At 37.0% G+C, this 23827-nt stretch overlaps 1 protein-coding gene across 4 annotated transcripts in view; it reads left to right on the top strand.

Annotated features, from left to right (window-relative positions):
- The window catches only part of rabgef1 (RAB guanine nucleotide exchange factor (GEF) 1), an 85508-nt gene that overhangs the window by 42361 nt on the left and 19320 nt on the right, over window positions 1–23827 (top strand). For all 4 annotated transcript variants that reach the window (XM_028807178.2, XM_051931327.1, XM_028807177.2 and 1 more), the window contains exons 4-5: window positions 16639–16805; window positions 19635–19716. In XM_028807178.2, the coding sequence (XP_028663011.1) occupies window positions 16639–16805; window positions 19635–19716 (249 nt within the window). The remainder of the gene's footprint in view (window positions 1–16638; window positions 16806–19634; window positions 19717–23827) is intronic.

Raw genomic sequence — 23827 nt, 5'->3', positions numbered from 1 at the left:
TCGTTCTACAATTCAGTGCAATTTGCACAAAGAACATCTGTATGGCAGGGTGATGAGAAAGAAGCCCTTTCTGCACTCACGCCACAAACGGAGTCGCTTGTTGTCTAAATGAGCATTTGCATACAAGTCAGATTCATTTTGGAACAAAGTGCTTTGGACTGATGAGACAAAAATTGAGTTATTTGGTCATAACAAAAAGCGCTTTGCATGGCGGAAGAAGAACACCGCATTCCACGAAAAACGCCTGCTACCTACTGTCAAATTTGGTGGAGGTTCCATCATGCTGTGGGGCTATGTGGTTAGTTCAGGGACTGGGGCCCTTGTTAAAGTCGAGGGTCAGATGAATTCAACCCAATATCAACAAATTCTTCAGGATAATGTTCAAGCATCAGTCACAAAGTTGAAGTTACACAGGGGTTGGATATTCCAACAAGACAATGACCCAAAACACAGTTTGAAATCTACAAAGGCATTCATGCAGAGGGAGAAGTACAATGTTCTGGAATGGCCGCCACAGTCCCCTGACTTGAATATCATCGAAAATCTATGGGATGATTTGAAACAGGCTGTCTATGCTTGGCAGCATTCAAACTTAACTGAACTGGAGAGATTTTGTATGGAAGAATGGTCAAAAATACCTCCCTCCAGAATCCAGACACTCGTCAAAGGCTATAGGAGGCGTCTAGAGGCTGTTATATTTGCAAAAGTAGGCTCAACTAAGTATTGATGTAATATCTCTGTCGGGGTGCCCAAATTTATGCACCTGTCTAATTTTGTTATGATGCATATTGCATATTTTCTGTTAATCTAATAAACTTAATGTCACTGCTGAAATACTACTGTTTCCATAAGGCATGTCATATACTAAAAGGAAGTTGCTACTTTGAAAGCTCAATCAATAATAAACAAAAATCCAAAGAATTAAGAGGGGTTCCCAAACTTTTTCATATGACTGTATATAGATTGTACTGCCAACTGCATGAAGACACCAGTCTTTTTATATCTTGAAATCTTTAGATGTTGTTGCATGACAAAAAATGAGCAGTTTATGTTTGATAGTCCACAAATGTCACAGAGTTGAACCAGTTCTGCAAGGAGGTAGTATCTCAGAATTCTTCCATATCATGGTTAGAGACTGCTCAGTAGCAACTGGAAATGTGTATTGTAGTTATTGCTGCTCAAACTAGAATAACCATTTGTGAAGTGTAAGTAGGCAATCGCCTTTCTGCACATGTCACTGGGTGTTGTATAACAAGTGAAGTAAATATCAGAATTGGTAATTCTTTACTCTGGATCTGTTTAATGTGATTATATGCTTTGATGAGAACTGTGAACAGTGTGTAATTTAAGAAGAAAATTAAACCAAGAAAATTCTTTTCATATACCTTTAAATCAGACTGGTTATGGAACTTCCTGAGGGTCACACAGTAAGCCATTAGTAGTATTTTAAGCTACAGTGTTGTGGCTTCAAATTTTGGTGTTAGATCAGACATGGTACATTATAATTGACATGGGTTAATTGTTTCTGTAAGAAAGCCTACCACAATATCGCCTGAAGATGATATTAATCTCAAACTGGGTATTACTGCTTTAATTCTATCCACATTGATACATTCAGTTTTACATATTATCACCTATAGTATGGAATTAGCTAATTTTGATTTGGTAATATTCTAAAATAACAACACAGTATAACATAACGTGCTCTTGTGAGTTATTGTAGCAGTCTTGGTACATCAGCTGCACTTACATGATATTGTATCTATTGTCCCAGTCTAGGTTTGCAGGATTTCTTATTGTATATTTCATTTTGTATTTTTCTGTAGTTCTTTATTAATGGAAAACAGTATGGTTAATTATCATTTAAATTTGGCAAGCTTACCCAACATAGTTATAAAAATGGTTTGTCTGTTACAATAATTTGGAACTCACTTTTAACTAAGTTTGGTGAAGAACTGCTCCGTGGCACAACATGATCTCCTATGCAAAAGGTTTTGATCAAACTAACTGAATACTCGTTTATTGGATGGAATTTTTATTTTATATTTTGGGGGAAAAAAACTGCAGACTGCTAAAAATGAACACATTAACACAGTTTTAATTATTCTTATGCTTAAAAACACAGCTTACAACATTTTTCTATTTAGTTCTACATTTAAATAGAGACAGAAAACCTGTAGATGATATATTCCTTTTGTAAACTGTTAAAATGTGATTGATTGTATTTTAACACAGCAGAGTGGAAAGCCAGTTGTGATATCTGAAATAAGTGCAGTAAAATGAAGCATGTCAGTAGCCTGTCTTTGGGTGCACTTCTTGTTACACAGATGCATACTTTTTTACCACATTTTAAAAGCAGATTAATTGCAGCATTTTGAGCTTGTATGGGTTTCCTTTCTTTTTTGCTGTGAATTTCACACTTGACTTTGTCTGCTCTAAGTCAGTCATGTGCAGGATTTACTTACTGAGTTTATGTGTAACCACATCTCCAGTGCTGTGTGCATGCAAAGTTTTGAAAGGATTCCTTCTACAGCACATTGAGTGCAGTGCCGCATATCACATGATTCAAGCCCTGAGGCTTGCATTGGGTGTAAGACAGTTTCAGAAGTTTCCTAAACACAGTTTTGAGATCAAAGTATAGTTAATTTAAAATATTACCATGAATAGCGTAAATACAACTGACATTAGGTGAAGCACTGAAATACCTAAAGTTAAAAAAAGAAATGAGCCACTGCTTACAGGAGACGAGTAAACCTAGGTTAGGAGGCACTGTGTGTGGGACTAACATTGGACAAGCTATTTCAGGAATAACCCAAGTATATATCTTTTTCACCCTGGGGCCTCCACCCTGGAGCTCCAAGTAGGTGAAGTTCACTCTAGTGAGTGGTCCAAGTACATGAAGTTGACTCCAATGGGCACCAGTAGTATCTAGTCGCAGACCCCCACAGTTCTGCCTAGGTACACTACAGTTAAGATTAGGATTGTGGAAGGGTTAGCAAATAATGCATTACAGTGTCTATTACATCAGCTGTACTTACCTGGAGCTCAAGGGTGGGTGCTGCAGACTGCACATATACCAAACTTGGAATGACATGTGGAAACAATATGATTGTTTTACAGAGCCTATCTCAAGACTAGCCAAAGAACAAATAGTTTAACACATTTTGCGTCCCTTGTAGTCCGTGGAGCCCTGGGCATTAGCTTGTGTAACAGTCTGGCCATAGTGATACTACTTACTGCATTATCTCCATTATTAACCCAACCAAAAAGGATGCTGTAGCACTCCCATTCCCACATCCTTGAATATTATTTATTATTTGTTTGTGTCATTGAATTTATGTTTCACATTAATGTTTAAAGGCAGCCAGCTCACCATAAACATTTTAAATAAATGACAAATACGCGTTTCAGTGAACCCACAGATTGACATTAAGAAAATAAAAGCTAAAATTGTTGTTATACATTCAGGAGTTCAGTAGAACAAGGCAACTGAAGCTTAATGATTAATTTGTATGTGATAATGAGTGGTGCAACAACAGTGGAGACAGACCAACAAAACACACACATACACACACACACAACACACACACATAGATCACTGCTTCTACTGGGCTCCACATGTTTGAGAAGTGCCTCTGTCTGCTGTGGCATCTCTCTCGTCATTTTAATTATTGCATTACTATTTGACAAGACAACAGCAAATAAAGTTTAGATAAGCATTGTGGTCTATTGATATACAACATGTTAAAACGCCGCGGCTGTTTCACCTTTGCATATTTGCATTTCCAACTAGACAGTGATGTTAAATTTCTTTAGTTATTCATTTAGATGTGTAATCAGAAGGTGGGTGCTGCACTGCCTCATCTGTGTATGTGCTGGTGTCATTAGGCAGATTTGTTGATTCGAGTGTTTCAGTACTGAGGTCTGCATCTCCTGTGGCTCATCATTAACAGAAGTCCTTTAGATGGGGTGTAACACACTATTCATTTCAAAAGCATATTTTGCAGTTCATATTTTTATGAATATACATGCCAGCTCTCTCAAGCTTACATTGACTCCTACACTATTTTTTGCAACACTGAACAAAGAAAGCACATATAGCACCTGCAACAATGTATAGTTCATGTTTACCATTTGTCCACTGATGCCATTGAATGCCAGTGTATAATCTAATGTTACAGAAGATGTTTATTTTTTTGATCTTGTCCTTTTTGTTTACTCCAATTTTATCTACAACCCAAAAATAAGTTTCATTTATACTCTAAACAGAAAGTTTTCTCAAGTCAATTTTATTGAAGCAAACTTGCCTAGAAATGCAAATTTAACAAATTACAGAACTGAAACTGATATTCTATTGGTTTCAGTATTCCTCCTCAGATAGTTGTCATAAAATAAATGTTAACTTATTCAATTTGCCAAAAATCTCTTGCTTTGGGGAAAATCCACTTTGTCATACCTTCATCCATTGGTCATGATGGCTTTTCTAACTGGATATGCTTTGTTTTAGAATGCATTCCATTAGTTATTCTCAAACTTTCATTTTAAATGCTCTGGTTTTTATGCTGCAATAGATGTTCTCATCTGTTCATTGAACTTGCTGGTCCATCATGTCCTCATGGGCTGCTGTAGTTGGCTTGCCTCAATAAATATATTTCTGCTACCTTTCTTCTGTCAGAAAAACTAACTTCACTGATTGATTTACAAATCATGGTCATTTGCTGCAATCCTCCCGTCAAAAGGCGTTGTTGTTCATAGCCTAGAGTCATGTGTCTATGTTTTCTATGTCTTGAACCCATTATAGCCTATTCAGTTGTTTCTTTTTTTTTGTTTGTTTATTTCCTTGCCGTAAATTGTCCTACCATTTTGTCACTTTTGCATTTGTTTTACTCTTTGTTACTTTTCTATTTTGATTCATCATGTGCTGATCACTCCAACCTTTTATTTGCATTTTTGCCTTCCACTGGATTAATTCCAGCTTCTCCTGAAAAAAACGAACAGTCAGCTCCAAGTGGGAGAGAACGCCATGCTGATACCCTTCTCAGGGACCTGAAGGAGATTTTTACTCCACCCTGGGAACTGGCATCTCCCGCTGAAGGTATTTTGGTTTGCCAAGGAAGCTGGCCAGATGAGCTACAAGACCTGTGGAGTTGAACCCTATTTAAATCAGTTATGTTAAATGTTCTAGTGTTAAAAAGAGAGCTATTCAGCCATTCTTTTTCTACCAATTTACAGTTTAGCTGACCTGTGAAAATAAAGAAGTGCATAGCTCCTTTGCCACATAGGTCTTAAACTGGTGCCCAGACCAGTAATTCAGCAGTGCTTTAGTCAAAGTTCAAACTCTCCTACAAGCTGTTCCAAACAAAAAGGACTTTGGGACCTGTGGGAAAATTTGAAAATGTACTTTATTTTTATTAAGTGTATTGAGATTGTTTTTCTGTTGGTCTAGTACACTGTTACTTCTGTTTGCTGCACGTAAACTGTTGTTTGATTTTTGGTTTTTATCTTACCTCATTTGTCTTCTCAGGATGTAGGAAGCTTTGGCAGGTTGCATTGTTTGTAAAAGTTTCCATTTCAGATGATTCCAACAAGTTCCTTCTTTACATAAACTTTATTTAGCTTCCTGCTTACTATGTCACCATTTTTGCATTCTTAAAGGAAATGCCATATTCTCATTTTAAAGCTCTAGTTGCACCTGCTGTACAACTTTGGTGTAATCTTAGTAGCTTGTGGTGGATCTTCAGTTACCTGACACCACCTTTGCATGTGTGTGTGAGATGAGACAAGCACAAAGGAAACCAACAGATCATAATGATGAAAAGTCATTTCAAGATCACAACTCATCAGCTGCCACCTATGAATCTAGTGGGAAAGTGGTCAAACAACAGTATGAAGCACTTGCAGTTAACACTGATAACAGTAACAGTTTTACAAGAATATACTCTGTATTCTTGTTTCTTGGTGTTGTGTTATAAGGACCTTTAGGCCATAAACAGAAAAGCATCAGTAACTCTAGAGTAAAGCTTTGTCTTCTGGGCTCAAATTCCAGATCTTAGATTAATCTGTTTAATTTATGTAATTTAAATGGGGCTAAAATGTTGGTGATGCAGAGTTGGTCAAAGACTTGAAATGTACTTCTGTGTCTCTTTGATAGTGGAGACTAATTTTCATTCTTTTTATAATCGTGTTTTTTAACAATTATTTATTATTTCTATTTAGTTTCCATTTTATATTTCTACTGTACTTAATCCATGTTTCACTACAAAAACTTTTAAGTACTGTAAATTTAGTATTATGTTTTGAGCATTGGTCTAAGAATGGCTGAATAACTGGAAACAAATATTTGAACTACTTATTATTCTACAAAGTAAAGCTTCTATGTTGTTTTTTTTTGTTTTGTTTCTAGCTGATACCCATATCTGTATGCAATTTAGACACTGTCCACCTCAGCATTTAGGTTACCATTGCTCATGTATTAATGTTCCACGTCCTTGAAACTGTTCTGGTGCTGAGTGAAACTGAATCCTTCCTGACTCAGCTATGTGGTTTAAAGCTTGGGTAAATCTTGGCTAAATGCATCATCAGTAGCTACTTCCACTCTCTAATTGAAGAAGAAATTATTGATAAAGCAATATCATGTTCTGTAAACTTCTGTGTTGGAAGAAAACATATTTCAATTCGAAATCGTGATATGCAAATCTTTAAGCAGAGAGATGTGGGACTCTGGAGCAAATTACCAAGAAATGTAATTGAAACAGAAACCTTGACAACCTTTAAGAAGAATCTGGATGAGATATTAGAACAGCTTAGCCATTAGCTAAACAAATGGATTTGATGGACTAAATGGTCTCCTCTTATTTGTCAAATTTCTTATGTTCTTGTGCCCATAAACATCATCTACAGGTCCAAGAAACAGATGAGGAGAGGGTTTGCCCAAGTGGAGATAGCTCATTGTTTATTATAGATTTCCCTGGGTAGGTGATGCAAAGTGTCATCTATTTGTTAATTTTGTTCTGTTTTTGAATGTTTTTGTATACTTTATTAAAGTTCTACAAGATCATGTGCACAGCACAAACAGCCCAAAAGGTGTGCACCTCTGCATCTTTTTTTGTAATCATTAATATCTGCGTTAGGACTTGACCTTATTTTGAAGAACAGTAAGCAAGTGAAATTTTTAGGATAAGATATTGATATGATGAATCAGATATTCAATTATTTGTAACAATGTTGGCAAATTGCTTTGCATTTGGTATCGTGTGTCACAAAAACCATAATGAGACATAAAGGTGGTTTGGGGCAGCCACCCGTATATGTCCTGGCTGCAAAAATGAAATTGAGAATGGAATTACGGATGTTTCCAGATCGGAGTCCACAACTGAACTGCCGGTACAGAAACAAGATGACCGCTTTAAAGGCCAGTGTAGGAAGTGTAGGGGCCAGAAGTGAATTCTTCATAGGTGGAGACCAGAGGTGCCGGAACCCTGCAGGATTTCCGAGAATGGTCTGCAAGGGATCGAGAAAGAGAGCGAACCCGGCCCCCCTTGTCGAACATGGAATTGCCATTATTCACGCCCTTTAGTTGACTCCTACTCGCATGTGTGTGACACATGTTTTATTCTTTGCCATAAATAATGTCAGCTTTCCGTGTTTGATGCTGCACTTAAATTTATTTAAAAATATGAATTTAAAACACATTTAGCACAAAAACAGTTTTATTGCATCTACAGCAACTGCTGCTCCTTAGAGTGTAGCATGGTTTCTGACTACCTCATGTAGCCACCAGACAAATGTCTTTAGCCTTCTTGGACATTCTTGTCATATTTACATTATTGAAATAAAAGTAATGTGTGTATACTGCATATCAGGGAAGCTTGTATCATGGTTGTGGTATGTTGACCACTTGTTTCTTTTTTGAGCAGTTAATACATAGACAAAACATCTAAGCAATTATTAAAAGCATGCACACCTTAAATGATTAAAATTTCTCATCCAAATTTCAAAATCCCTTTTGGTAAATAACAGGAGCCAGTATTTTCTTCACCACAGATTTGCCTGAGTGATGGAAATTATTTGTCTTTTCCGTAAACTCTCACTGCACTAGGGATGGGCATCGAAAACCGGTTCTTGTTGAGAACCGGTTCCCACTGTTTCAATTCCTTGGAATTGCTTGCCATTTTTGCAAACGATTCCCCTATCGATTCCAGTCGCCTCGAATGACGTCACCGCGTTGCGTAGCGTCATTTACCCAGCAGGAAACATGGCGCCTAAGCGGCACAAATGCTCAAAAGTTTGGTTATACTTTACGAGAAAGGATGACAACAGGGCAACTTGCAATACTTGCAAAGTAGATATTTAATCAAAGGGAGGAAACACTATGAATATGCAAAAGCATTTGCACACAAAACACGCGATAACCTTAAATGAATGTTGTGTTTTTGATCCGCTCCGGACTAGTGAATCTCAACCCAGCAGCAGCGGTAACGTTTGCAGGTCCTCTCCCGTTAATACGGCAGGTAACTAATCAACTAACATTGCATATTATGTTAGCGCGATTTGCCTTATTGCAAAACCTGCTATTATTGTACATTGCATTTAGATGACCATGACGAGAGAGACAGACAGAGTCTGGCTGGCTTAGATGCTGGCAGTTCTTGCTGCAGTCTACCGGTAGCTTCTCCTTTCACAGAGGCGGGGAAAAGTAAAATGACACAGGCCAGGATAGACGAATGTCACCGAGCAGTGACTAAGTTTGTGGTAAAAGGCTTGCACCCATTTGCCACAGTAGATGCCCCCGATTTTCGGTAAGTGAATGTGTTTAATTGTATGCTAAGTCAGGGAATGTCAAATTTGCGTGTTCTCCTCTTACCAGATGTTTCATCCTTTTCCATTTCTGAGCTGAAACGTGTTGAACGCAGCCGTCACTGCAGATGGATGGGCAAGTTTTAGTCAAAATCATTACCTCACAGTAACGCTGCATTATGTCAGGAATGGCCAGGCTCAAGAAAAAGTCCTCAAAACCAAACCAGTGTACCAAGCACAGACAGGGACAGCTGTAGCAGAGGAGACTGATGAGATCTTGGAGGAGTATGGTATCAAAGACAAGGTTGTGGCAGCCACTGTTGATAATTCGGCCAACATGGATGTAGCTGTCAAAATAGTTGATGGTTGCAGAATTGCACTGTGCACAGTTCCATTGGACTTGAGTTGATTGTATTTGTTGCTGGCTGATGTAGTTTTATTTTTGAGTGCTCAGCTCATATATACTTTTAAAAAGGAGAGTGTAAATGTTACTGGACATTCTTGTGTAATTGCCACAGAATAATTTATGTTATACTTTGTTATTGCTACAGAAGAATGTTTATTTTATTATTATTTTACATTTACACATTTTTTTCTGGGGACCCCATGGCACCCCATCGAGGAGCCGTAGGCTGTGGATCTCTTAAGATCTCACTGTTGGGTTTATAAGGTCATGCTACTCCTAAATTTCTATCTTGTTCAAAGATAAGATATAAAACAAAGTTCTAAGTTAATCGACCTGTGTGTTCTCCTTTTTTAAAAATAAGAATCGATAGGAGAATCGATAAAGAATCGAATTGTTAAACAGAATCGAAAATGGAATCGGAATCGTGAAAATCTTACCAATTCCCATCCCTACACTGCACTGTACATGGCATGGAAAGACTGGAATCCTTTTTCTATTAAAATCATTTTTTTACAGGTTTAGTGGCCAATATATTTTATATAAGCACTGTTGTTTAAAGGGTAAAGTGATTTTTTAAGCAAAAGAAAATATTTTTACTGCTAAAGGACATGTGGTTTCTACTACATTTGCTTAAAACAGTAGATCAAGGTTGCAATACTTGCATGTTCTGTTTACTGTGAAAGTATTCTCTACTTTCCATGCATAATATAGTAGAAGAGTGATGGTCTCTTCCTGTGGGTGCTCCTGTTTCCTCCCCCAGCCCAAAGACATGTGAGTTAGGTTGATTGGCAATGCTAAATTGGCCCTAATGTGTGTGTATTCTCCTGTGATGGACTGGGGCCCTGTCCAGGGGATTGTTCCTGCCTTGCACCTTATGCTTGCTGGGATTGGCTCCGGTTTCCCACAACTTTGCTCAGGATTAACCAGGTTTGAAAATGGTATGCTATGGTACAGATTGTCCCTTTTGGGAGTAAAAGTACCCTGATTCATACATTCCAACATTCTAATAGCATTGATACTAGTACAGATAGAAGACATCACCTGTCTCATAGATGTGTAGATAGGCTCTGAAAATAAACATCAATGTAACAGGAGAACTGGAAAAGCCTGAAATTGAAAAGAACCTGTGACAAAAGATTCCCATGGTTACTATAGATTTGGATCTCCATCCATCCATTTTCCAACCCGCTGAATCCGAACACAGGGCCACGGGGGTCTGCTGGAGCCAATCCCAGCCAACACAGGGCACAAGGCAGGAACCAATCCCGGGCAGGGTGCCAACCCACCGCAGGACACACTCAAACACACCCACACACCAAGCACACACTAGGGCCAATTTAGAATCGCCAATCCACCTAACCTGCATGTCTTTGGACTGTGGGAGGAAACCGGAACGCCCGGAGGAAACCCACGCAGACACGGGGAGAACATGCAAACTCCACGCAGGGAGGACCCGGGAAGCGAACCCAGGTCCCCAGGTCTCCCAACTGCGAGGCAGCAGCGCTACCCACTGCGCCACCGTGCCGCCCATAAATTAATTCTAAAGTAATGGAACTTGATGCTTCTGAACTTGTGAAAATTAATCAAAGAGAATGCTATTATTTGTAGCCAAAAGTAGGGTGACCTAAGACATCTGAATAGTCAACCATAACAAAAAACAGTGGGTAGCAATTAATTATAAATATCAAAACGGCATTTAACTCTATGTGCATGGAGTATAATAAAACAACAAAACTCAAAGAAATGTATAGGTATGTACTGTATTAATAGAGGTGAAAGTGGAATGGGACGGACTTTTAATTTTAATTACATTGTGATCTTAGAGTCAAAAAGCTAAACAGTTTATGCATTCACTAATAGTGTAATTTATTAACACATAATGTAGTTTCATCCATAGTAATTTCAGATTTACTTTGAATTTTAAATATAGTAACCACTTTCAATATGAAATGCAATTTATTATTCCTTTTTTTTTTTTTTTTTTTTTTAACCATAATTAAAGTTGATCTAATATTCCTCTGGGGAAAAAATTCAGTCTATTGCACATCATAAGAATACTCCTTTATAGTACACAACCTAGACATCATTGTGTTGTGTAAATTTGGCTCATGGCGATGCCTTGTAACATGAGCTTTTCTGTCAACCAGTAAATGAGACTGGAACTGTTTTTTTTTTTTTTTTTTTAAAGTAAAGTATTAATTTGTTTGAATATATTCAAATATGTGTTTAATGTTGTGGATGACTACATATATTTAGTTACAATGTCAAATGGGGTACTTGCTAATTTTGTATTTCTTCATTAACTACTGCACCATTGTGCTGCTTCTAAACAGTGCAGACTTAAGTATCCTGTGTCCTGGATTTGAATCCCACGCCAGCTGATTCTGTGGAGTTTCAACTTTTTCCTCTGTTCCAGTGTGGATTTTTCAGATCTAAAATACTTATGCCAATTCTAAAGTGCAAATAGTTTGACATTTTCTTTTAAACAAAACTTACCTTGCTCCCAAGATGGTGGAAATGCATAACACTGATTACTTGCAATATTGTCAGTGTGCCCTATAATGAAAGCCACAACGATGTATTTGTTTTTTGCAGTGGTGAATATAAAGATCAGGGTTTTTAAATAAAATTATTTTGAATGTGTAGAGACTACAAATACATAAACTTTTAAACACCCCTTTTTCATGCAATTACTGTCTGTAGGGTATGAGTTGAAATGTGACTATATTTACAAATTTTGCCAAACAACGAGCATAAAGTGATACTTTTGATATATTTAGATACTCAAATTATATAATTAATTCCAGGTTACTTTGCTGTTGCATTTTAAGATTTGACATGTCTCTCTGTCTTATATGTTCTTGCTCAGTTGACTACTTATAAGTGATCAGACACTGCTTTCAGCTCATACTCCACCTACAGAATTACATATTTTTAGTTTCTAATGGACTTTAAGTTGTATAGCTTCTTTTTAGCTTGAAGTAGTCCAGCTCCTTTGGTCACCAAGGCATGCTTAACTGCTACCCTTGTCTAAATGATCACAGTTGATCTGTTTCTATTGCTATTTGCTGTAGCAAGCTGAGATTCCTTCCTTGCAAAGATGTGACTAAATCCTGCTGTTATAGTGTGCAGTGAGGTTAGTTTCAGAAGTGCTTTTTTGTGCATGGATCTGCAGTGATGGCAAGATGGGTGGGTTGTTTGTGTGATTCTTTTTCTTTAGTGCTGTGCTGAATTTATTGGATTTATTCTAAAGATAATTTACATTGTTTGGTTTTAACTTTCACTCCCCATCCATTCTGGATAATTCCACTTATTTTTCCAAGCACTGGCAGCCAGGCTAAAAGGTGGGTACTCTCCAGGTGGGTACTGTCTCTCTCTTTCTGTCTAGCTGCTGTTTTGAGGATGCTTTAATGTGGTTGTCCACGGAATACAGATTCCTCTTTAATAAAACCCCTGTGTGCGTCCAGTGTTCGTGTGTGTGTTTGTGTCTTCTGGTGAAGTGCGCATGCGAGGGGTATGGTGCAATGCTTCAAAGCAGATGCTTCAAAGGCCGCCTGACGTGTCACACAAGACAGAGAGGGCGGGACCTATAAAATATCACACGGACGATCTAATCGGATTTCGGTAAATGAGGTAAGACCTAAAACATAACGCACGAAAAATCCAATCGGGTACTGAGACGCGGAGACCAGCTTCCCCAAAGAGTTGGGATTAGTGTTTGTTGTTGTGCAAGTGTTCACTCTGAGGATGTCAGATTTGCGATTAAGAAGCTGGGCCCGGTAAAGTGTAAAGTGTCAGTCGTGGAAGGGGTTTTCCTAAATATACGAATTTTCATGATATTACAATAGGATGACTTTTAAAAGTAGATTTATTTTCGCGCACATAAAATCCGTTGCTGGGGAGACGCCACACATACTGTACAATAATCAGCTGCACGCCAGCACAGATTAAAATACTTGCTGGGGAACTGCACAGTACTTGCTGGAGAGATGCCACAGCAATCTAAAATAAAGAGAGGCAGGATAGGAGATCTTCAAACAGACACATCAATCAACAGCCACAGAGGAGAGGATAAATATAATATTAATTATACTTACTGTATTGTCATATACGTTTCTATTTTATTTTTATTATTATTTTACTTTAGACTTCTTGCAAAAATATTTTTGACAAAAAAAAATTAAGACAAGAAACAGAATGAGTTCAAGGTCCCTTACCATTTAATATAGACTGTTCCTACTAATGTTTATGCACTACTGTTCTAGCGCCCATTATTGTAACGGGCTAAATGTCTAGTATTACAATATGTCTAGTTTGCGACTCCTTTTAACTACAACATTTTTTAATTTTAAACTTACATTTAAAGTCCGTTACAGGTCAAGTTTTAAAATGAGGATGAGCCAATGAGCTCACCTTTGCTTTTCCCAAGATTTTAATGATACCCAATAACTGATCTGTAAACTAAAATTTAGTACTTTTACTAATAATCAGGTATTTATGGCTGATTTACACATACACTGCAGGTCGAGCCAAAGAAATGCATTAACTTTTGGCTTCAATCTAATTTGCAAAGTGTTACTGTTGCCCTTGATATTTTAAAAATGAAGTATTGTAGTGGGAAATATTTAATAAAAAATAAAATGTAATACAAATTGTATAATTCCATGTCCCATACTGTACAGAAGAGAATTAAACACCCTCAATGGCTGCAGTGAATCCAAAAAAAACAAAAACAAGCATGGAATCAATATCTATTGAGAAGTATGGGGAAAGTTAATTTCAAAAGTAGTTTGGTTACATTTAATCATTATTTAAAAAAAAAAAGTAACTAAATGTTATATAGTTAATTATTGGAAAATGCAATGGGTTAATGGGTATGTTTTACTTTTTCTTCTTTTATAAGGAAAACTAGGGGGCTTTGCCCTCTGCTCGCTTTGCTTGCCCACCCCCTCCTCCAGGGCACGCAAAGCGCCAGCCACTTTGCGTCTCTGCCGCTCGTGTTGTGAAGAGGGGGGGGCTGAAAGCACACTAAGGGGATGCGGTCGGATCAGCTGCTGGCTTGCTGCTGCCGAGCTGCGTGTTCTGCTTGTCGCACTGCGGGTCGTCATTTAAAACCCTGTACAGCAGCTGTCCTCTTGTCTCACGGGACGTTAAAGTGTCTGAGAAGATCACGTCTCGACCCAAGATTTTTTTATTCTAATAGAGAGATTATACATTTGACTGGCCAGCATTTCTTATTAAATCCTAAGCTCATATATGAACATTCATGAAGCTGGCAAGAAACAGAGCCAAACATTATCATTTTTTGTGTTTTATAAATGCATTTAGTCAATCATGTCCTGTGAAGTAAAGAACATTCGTGCCCTTTTTTACATCCGCAACCTGAGCCATTGATAATTTACAGTGTGATCACCCAATCAGACTGTTTTAACATATCTATAGCTTATAGCTAGTTAAAAGCTAAATTGACACTTTATTAATATGTTTCTGTTACTGGATTGCACACAGCCCACTCCTTTCTGCATGGTTGTGATACTGAGCCCACAAAGGAGTAGCGTATTGTTTTTGTTTCTTGCCGTATACCCAGTGCTGCTGGTATGACAATAACGCAGGTATTTTTAGTTCAATAAAATACATATTACGTTAGGTTACTTGTTACTTTAAAAAGTAATCTAACTACTTAACACACATTACTTTTAATACTTTACCCCCAACACGGCTAACCAAGATTGTGCTGCTGAGCTTAGCACTGTACATTCACATCATCAACATACATTTAGCTTTGTGAACACTTACACCATTATCTAACACATGCACACTCCTAACAGAGTGGAACAGACAGGCAAAAACTTCAAAATCCTTAAGTGTAACCCGGTTTACATGGATACTTAACTGGGTTACTTGTGGAGAAACCTATATGTGTTAACTTGTCTTCTCTAGCCGGAATAAGGATATACAGTACATAGCGTTTTTTCAGACTGGGTTTCTGTGAATAACCAGGTTATTAAAGTGCCTGTAAACAGACTCGTTGTCAGGAAGTTAGCACTTATTCTGGAAACTTTGGGCAAAAGTTGTTAGGAAAGCCAGCAGTCCAGCAAGAAGTGCTGGAAGTTCCAGCAAGAATTAATGTTGGATTCATTATTATTTTATGGGGGAGAATTCCCACTGTTTTTATACAACAGAAAGAATTAAATCAGTTTGATTTTTTTTATTGCTATCATAGCAAAATACATGTCCATTTTCTGATATTGCAGTTTCCATTATATAGTTGTTTAAAAGACAAACCTAACTAGCTAACACCAGGTGCGTGGTATAATCTGTCCAGTAATGGGATCCTCGCCCATTATCAAGGACAAACACTCACTCACTAATTCTAGTTTGCTTTTATTATGTCACTTAACCTAATGTACATATTGATGGGGGACGAAAATGGAGCACCCAGAGAAAAATCCACAATTTAGGAACTCCACACAGACGTCAACCATGCCAGGGATCAAACTTAGGTCCCTGGGACTTTGATGAAGCTGTGCTTACTGTTGTGCCACCATTCTACCATATGTGTAAACAGTGATGATTGCAAAAATATCTTAAACAATATTATGTAAGCATAGCCCAAAAATATCGCATATTAAGCGCCAGTGCCTATGCATTCACTAGATGTAAAGCTAGAATTTCAACTTGAATAAACAACATTGAATATTGTGAGATGTTAAATATGCTAGGAGAATGAATTTTGTTGGTTATCCTTACAGAGAGGCACAGTGGTGCAGGAGTTACCATTGCTGGCTTACAAATTCTACTTTCTGGATTTGAACCAGTGTGTGGAGTATACATGTTCTCCCCGTGTCTGTGGGTTTTCTATCTCGATTCTCTGTTTTTACTCTTGATTCTAAATTGTCCTGGTTGTAGGTGTGTGTCTGAATGGTTCATGCTATTATCAATCTTTAAATGGGTCATGCTGTTGCTTTGTCCAAAGCAGTTTTATGTCTTGTAGCCAATGCCAGGATTGTAATAAGTGGCATTGTGAAAGGTATGTTCCTTTATCTTTATAGGCAGTGACATGTAGCCATTTGCTATATTGCAAACGTAATGTAAGTTTGTATACAGACATGTAAGAATTATGTGTTTGAGATATTTATATTGAAGGTTTTAATGGAAAACTACCAATAGAATTTTCTGAGGAGGCAAATGTTATACTTAAAATTGTGATGTTTTTAAATTCTATACATTTTTAAGTGTATGAGAAATTGCCAATAAAAAGAAACTGATGCCTTACGATCTCTTCAAAATCTCAGTTTATTCTTATGTAAAAACAGAAAGTGTTAATTAAACTACTGGTTAATTTGACTTTCTGTTACCTTTCATGTATGAGACAATGTTTAACAATGATAGCTTGCTTTTAGTGATGCTTAATTTTTTTTTCTTTGTGTGTTTAGAGACCCAGGAGGCAAAAGCACCAAGTCCATCTATCAGTCGACAGTCCAGCGTAGAAACAGATAAGGTTTCTCGTGACTTTATTGACTTCCTGAAAAACCTGCAAAAGCCTGGCCGGGACATACATAAGCAGTGTCGTGTTTTCCTTGACACAATGGCTAATAAAAAGGTGACTATTATAATATTGTTTTTGCAAGTTTCTGTTTGGCTATAGCTATGTTTTTAGGATGGACAGCCTTATATTTGTAAGGATTGTTTATCTGCCTGGTGGATCTCGTGTTTGAAGATTTACAAATTTGACATTCTTTATCATTTATTTTCATTCTGCTTCTTTTATCAAGAGTATACAGACAGTATAATAGCATTATTTAGAGAAATGGCTTTGAGAAAATATTTAAGTTATAACAAATCCACTTAGTTCAGTTCAGGGTCACAGGGGCTAAGACCAGTTTCATCAGCATCAGGCATACGTCAGAAGTGCTTTGTCTGTCTGTCTGTCTGTCTGTGTATTACTGATATTCTCAAATAGGCAAATTCAAGGATGTCCTATAAAAAAACATCTGATAAAGTGCTAGCCTTAGAAAGATACAGTGAACTATAGAGCTTTTGACATTGAGGGATCTGTGTGATCATTACAGTGCCATTAAATGTGTTAACTCAAGCCCTATCAGCAATAATGAGTAAATTATTTTCTTGAAAGCATTTTCATAAATCTTAAATGCATAAAGGGAACACAGTTTTCACTTATGGAGTCATAACTGTATAGTATTTTTAGGCTGTGAATGTTTAATCTATTCAAAAAAAACCTGTTAATTCATCCATTTCCAGTATTGGGACCTTTTTATAATAATATATTTTATTTATATAGCACCTTTCCTATGTTAAAGACGCTTTTTTGTATTTTAATGTAAGATTCGTCATAAAGACACTACAATTATACAGTATGTCCAAGTGGCATGTCATGCAGATAGGTTCTCTTTATTAGTTGAATTCTGGTCACAGGCAAAATGTACCTTTAGCTGCTGTGATAACTGTGGACATTTGGATAGCAGCCAGAGCCTATTTACTTAAATCTGTTTTAACCCTGCTGGTCATGTATCTAAAATTATTTTAACTGTTGGGCATAAGTTATTTATTTTGTTTACAGTTAGTATAAGCGCTGATTTTTTCAAAGAATCCTTTTATAGAGCATCAACAAAACATAAAATATAGCTTCTTCTTACCCTTTAATGATAAAATATATTTAACAAATGAATTACTATTTTAGTAAAGATTTAAAGAGAAGGCATAAACCTTGAATAAAGTGGCACAAGGTGCTGTTTATGCAATAATTCTTAATCATGTTTTATCTGTACTAAGTGTTTGTTATAAAATGCTCAAGAAATACCAACATTGCCTAGTTAAATAGTTTCCAACAATGCTATTGTCTAAGTGATATATTACAGTGGAGCCTATTACTGCAGTAGTCAAGCTGCTAGAATTTCATATTCATACTCTGAAAAATTATATTATTTTATATATTGTTGTGGACATCTGGGATCCTTGCACGGTCAGAGCATTATCTCCCCCGGAACACTAGATGGCAGCCCCCCTGGGTTGCATCGGATCCGGGGGTGCCGCCAGGGGTGCTGCAGCTGCTGCTGAGCCCTGGAGAGCAGCTTTTCCGCGACACCCGGAAGTGCTGCCAGAAATAGGTCATCAAACACCTGGAGCACTTCTGGGTGCCTTATATAAGGGGCCGGCAGGCACTACTTGGTGAGCCAGAGTCGGGAAGAGGTAGACAAAGCTTGCTGAGGAGGAGTAGTGGAGGAAAAGAGAGAAAAGGAAGAAGAAAGAAAACAAAGTACAGTAATCCCTCCTCCATCGCGGGGGTTGCGTTCCAGACCCTCCCCGCGAAAGGTGAAAATCCGCGAAGTAGATACCAGATGTTTATATGGTTATTTTTATATTGTCATGCTTGGGTCACAGATTTGCACAGAAACACAGGAGGTTGTAGAGAGACAGGAACTTTATTCAAACACTGCAAACAAACATTTGTCTCTTTTTCAAAAGTTTAAACTGTGCTCCATGACAAGACAGAGATGACAGTTCCATCTCACAATTAAAAGAATGCAAACATATCTTCCTCTTCAAAGGAGTGCGCATCAGGAGCAGAGGATGTCAGAGAGAGAGAGAGATAAAAGCAAACAATCAGAAATCAATAGGGCTGTTTGGCTTTTAAGTATGCGTAGCACCGCTGGACAAAGTAGCTGCAAGGAAGGGAGCAAGCATTTTTCAGCATTTTTTAGAGGAGCGTCCTTATCCTCTAGGGCAGTATGCGAACTGCCCATCTGCTCACACCCCCTCCATCAGGAGCACAGAGGGAGAGAGAGAGAGAGAGCAAACAATCAAAAATCAATACGTGCTGTTTGATCCTTTAAGTATGCGAAGCACCATGCGGGAAGCATATCGCTTGCAAAGCAGCCACATATAAGCCCAGCAAGGAAGAGAGCAATGTGAAGGTAATCTTTCAGCGTTTTTTGAGGAGCGGCCGTGTCCTCTAGGGGTGCGAACAGCACCCGTGCTCACAATATATTTGAGGAGTTTTATTTAATACATAATACGCACTGTGGTTGGGTAGCTTCTCAGCCATCTGCCAATAGCGTCCCTTGTATGAAATCAACTGGGCAAACCAACTGAGGAAGCGTGTACCAGAAATTAAAAGACCCATTGTCCGCAGAAATCCGCGAACCAGCAAAAAATCCGCGATATACATTTAAATATGCTTACATATAAAATCCGCGTTAGAGTGAAGCCGCGAAAGTCAAAACGTGATACAACGAGGGATTACTGTAAATAGGGTGTTTGTGCTTGTTGGGACAATGAAATTATAAATAAATCCTGTGTGCTTGGACTTGTGCCTCCTGCGTCTGTGTGTGTCGGGTTATAGTGCTCTCTATCGACCATAATATGTTATATATATATTCACTTCCTCTAACCATTATTTTACTGTTTCCAGGAAGTGAGCGCAGAAGAGCAATCTGAGTATGTACAAGATTTCTATCAGAATGTGGCAGAGAAGCTTCAGGTGCATTTTAAAGGTAAAATGGATCAAACCAAAATATACATGAGTGAATGGATGCATTGGTTTTGTTGGTGGAAAACATTCAAGTAATAATATATACAAGACAAAATGCAGTGAAAATGTTGTTCATATCTAGATTGTAATGTAAGATGCAATGACTCTCCTGCACATACCATTTTAGGTTTCTTCACAGGACAAAATAAAGCTGTTTTGTGTAGCAGGGTGGAGCTGCTTTTCTTTTTTTTTTTCTGAATCTCTTTCATACTCTTCAATCTTTCCTCTTACTATTCCTCTGTTGTTCATTACATTGTTCTTATCCTTCTTATGCATTACTGAGAAAGGAGCAGATGACAGAAATTATCTCATTTTATGGCTGGGAATTCCGGGAACATGAATTTATTATGAGCATTGTCACTTGCAAAATATATTCATTAAATATCTGTGTCTCTCCTGCCCCCTTACCTCATATACTGCTAAAGCAAATTAAGACACATAGCCAAGAATAAAATGTGTAGTATAACCTTGTTACAGTTAAGCCATGGTGGAACCCATGCCATTTTGCATTAAAACATAATGTTGTGTTCTAACATTATTTTAATCCCCAGAGATGTTAACATTTCCAAAAATTGATAATTGAAAAACTAATTTTATAAGTATAAAGTTCTCTGATTTCAAAAACAGAGCTTTTGCCTACAGCTTTCAAACATGCATTGAGATCTTTTATGTACTAATCTCTACTTGTTTAATGAGGTTTATTAGATAGAATGACATTGCTAGAAATCAAATGGCTGTTCAAAAATCTCTAGGGCATTTATCTTTACTATTTTTATTTTTAGCTGTCCACTTCTATTTCATTATGAGCTTCAGTTAGCTAATCATCATCAGATAGCATTTTCCCCTTGAGCAGCAAATGTGCATTTTAATAATAATAAAAACAGTCAATCAATAATTCACTCAGAATTATTGCATTGAGGCAGATAAATCCTGTTAGCTTTTCAAGGCAAACAGATACAAGACTTTCTTGATCTCTAATCCTTAAGTGGTGCTGTTTGCAAAATTGGAAAATTTTTGAGGTGAAAATAGATATATTTGTACCCAGTGAGAAACAGAAATTTACAAAAGCTCAAAAATGCATACATATATATATATATATATATATATATATATATATATATATATATATATATATATATATATATATATATATATATATATATATATATATATATATATATATATATATATATATATATATATATATATATGTATATATATATATGTATATATATATATATATATATATATATGTATATATATATATATGTATATATATATATATATATATATATATATTTTTTTTTTTTTTTTTTTAAATATATAGAGCAGCATGCAAAAGTATTCTTGAAAGTCATCATAATTTTGTGCATGAGAAAAGATTTGTAAACACATTTATTAACTCTTATGCTGTACATGTACATTTAAAGAGGAATTGTATAATTCACTGTCTATTCTGGCTTGGATATTAAGGAATTGCTGCTGTCAATAACATGGCTGTAGGTGGAAGTATGATGAGGTCAGCCCTGCTCAGATTGTAGGTTTATATTTAAAGTCGTTAAAATTTGAATAGAGCAGGCCCAACTTGTAGTGTCCATGAATGGAACATGCTGATAGATGTTTCTTTCCATGTTGCCAGCATTCATAATGATTTCTGATTAAGATAATGGTAACTGAGTTAACCATTTCCGTTGCTGACTTGGCTAAGATGATGTAACTCATCTCCTCGTTCAGACCACATTGAATGTCTAGATGAAACATTTAGTTTAAATTGTACTGTGCTTCCTTTTTCACCATTGTTCATTCACATAAATCTCCAGTCCCCATTGAGCCTCTTTAGTTCAGCCTGATAAAACCCATCCAGCATCTGAAATAAGAGGTATAAGCCTGTTTTCCACAGTACCCAAAATGTCATAATACCTCAACTCACCGTAACTCGCTATGAGATGTAACAGTTCATAGAAATTATATAAAAGCAATCAAACATTTCTCCTTATATGGAGTTAGGCCAGGTCTAAATCCTTTTCACCCCACTTGTATCCCTGCTCTGGATCTTTGCCTCTTCTTTCCCCAGATGAGTTTGTAACTTTGATATTTTCTCAAGTTGATGAACTCCTTGTCTTCGGAAGAGCAGCGTCTCCAATAGGGTGTAACAGAGCTCCTTAGGCAGCAGGGACCACAGTGCTACTTGGTGAATACAGGAAAATTTGAATATTTCCCACTTTATGTTCCTCAGATTCTGTGACAGAGGTGTTCTAGAAAATTACCATAGTTAAAGAGTATATGCAATTATTTAGCAGAAAAAGTTCAAGTAACATATTTTATATCATTTTTAATATTTCTTGCCTCACAAATAATTGATAAGCGTATAATAAAGATTTTCTCTAACAGAAAATGGTGTACAATAATCTGAAAACAAATTACATAAAAATGAGTGGTCTGCTGTATGTGTTATTCATTTTCTGAAGTAATATGAGTTGCCTATGTCTATATAAAGAACAGCGCTTTAAGATGGCAAAATAATAGAGATTTCCCCCCCAAATATCTGAGTGCATTCATCATTCAGTTAACTTCTTTTTAAGTTTTTGTGAAAGTTGTAAGCTCTTAATTTATTTTACTATTTTGTTTTGGGATCTTGTTAAAGTATACAGCACCGTATATTCTTAGCATTCCTTGCAAATTCCCTGCTGTTAATGCTGCCCCCTTGGAGGAAAGCATTTAATTCTTACCTGATACCTGTAATGACACATACTTGATTGCAGTCCTCACACTGACCCTGATTTTGTTCCTTTGTAGATTAGGTCTGCTATCCCCATTGCTATACAGGTTTTTTGTTTCCTGACTTCTTTGGATTCCTTCTCCAACCAAAAGATGTTAGGTTATTATTTGGCAGCCATTGGCTAATCTGTTGCTATGTAAATGCATCTTTTAATTGGACCAACATTATGCATTTTAAAGAAATGGATAATAGAGTGGATGTTTTTGTGCAGTTTACTTGTTTCTTCAATTAGTATTGAATCAATGGTAAATTTCAACAAGAAAGGATTCCTCATCTTTGAGGTAGCAGGGTTGGATGACTCTTCCTCTTTTTCAAGCCGTAACCTTTTGGGATGGATGTATTCCACTCAAGATCTTAAATCTTGTAATTGATTACAATTGCCCCTTCAGATTTGTGAATTTGATATTTGGGGTTTCTGTTATTTGTGAGTTGACAATGAACAATTAAATGGGAATATTTTTAGAACTTAATGAAAGATTGCAGAAACTTTCAGATGGTATGTAAACCACAAATATATAAATAATGGTGAAAAATATTTATATCATGTAAAATCATTGTCCAATCAAAATATTACTTATTTAATAGTATTCATTAGTATAGGTGCATGCCATATCGTTAATTTAATTTATTTGTGCTGCACAGTGGCACAGTGGTAGTGCTGCTACCGCAAAGTATTGAGACTGGGGTTCACATCCTAAGTGTTTCCTGTGTGAAAATTGCATGTCCTTCCTGTGTCTGTGTGGGTTTGCTCCGGGTGCTCCAGTTTCCTTCCACAGTTCAAAAACATGCAGATTGGGTGGACTGATGATGCTAAATTAACCATGGTGTGTGTGTTTGTGTGTGTGACTTCACCCTGCAATGGGCTACCATCCTGTCCAGGGATTGTTCCTGCTTTTTGCCCTATGTTTGCTGGGTTAGGCTCCAGCTCCTCCAAACCCAGATCGGGATTAAGCAGGCTTAGAAAATGGTATGGTTTTAAAAGTTAATTTTTGATAAAATTGCACTGTCGAATCTACTCCAGCTGCCTTCAACCTTCACTGCTCTGTTAGTTATTCTGCAGATCCAGGCATCTCCTAGTTAGTTTGCACAGTGCTTGCTCTCGCTCTCTCTATCTCTCTCTGTACTAATGGAAACCCTCAAGGTGTTCTAGCCATCCTTCTCGGCTCTGGCCTTTCTCAAGCTCTCACTCACTTCTCAATTTCCTTTTGCCAATTTCTTTTTCTAATTTCATACCTGCCCATCTCCTTTTTACTAGTACTGACAAACCCAGCTTATGCTGTGCATTCGCCACGCT

The sequence above is a fragment of the Erpetoichthys calabaricus genome, chromosome 8 (genome assembly GCF_900747795.2).
Source record: "Erpetoichthys calabaricus chromosome 8, fErpCal1.3, whole genome shotgun sequence".
In the NCBI taxonomy this organism is placed as follows: Eukaryota; Metazoa; Chordata; class Cladistia; order Polypteriformes; family Polypteridae; genus Erpetoichthys; species Erpetoichthys calabaricus.
Note: the sequence above shows the minus strand (reverse complement) of the source record. Positions and strands in the feature narration are given on the sequence as shown.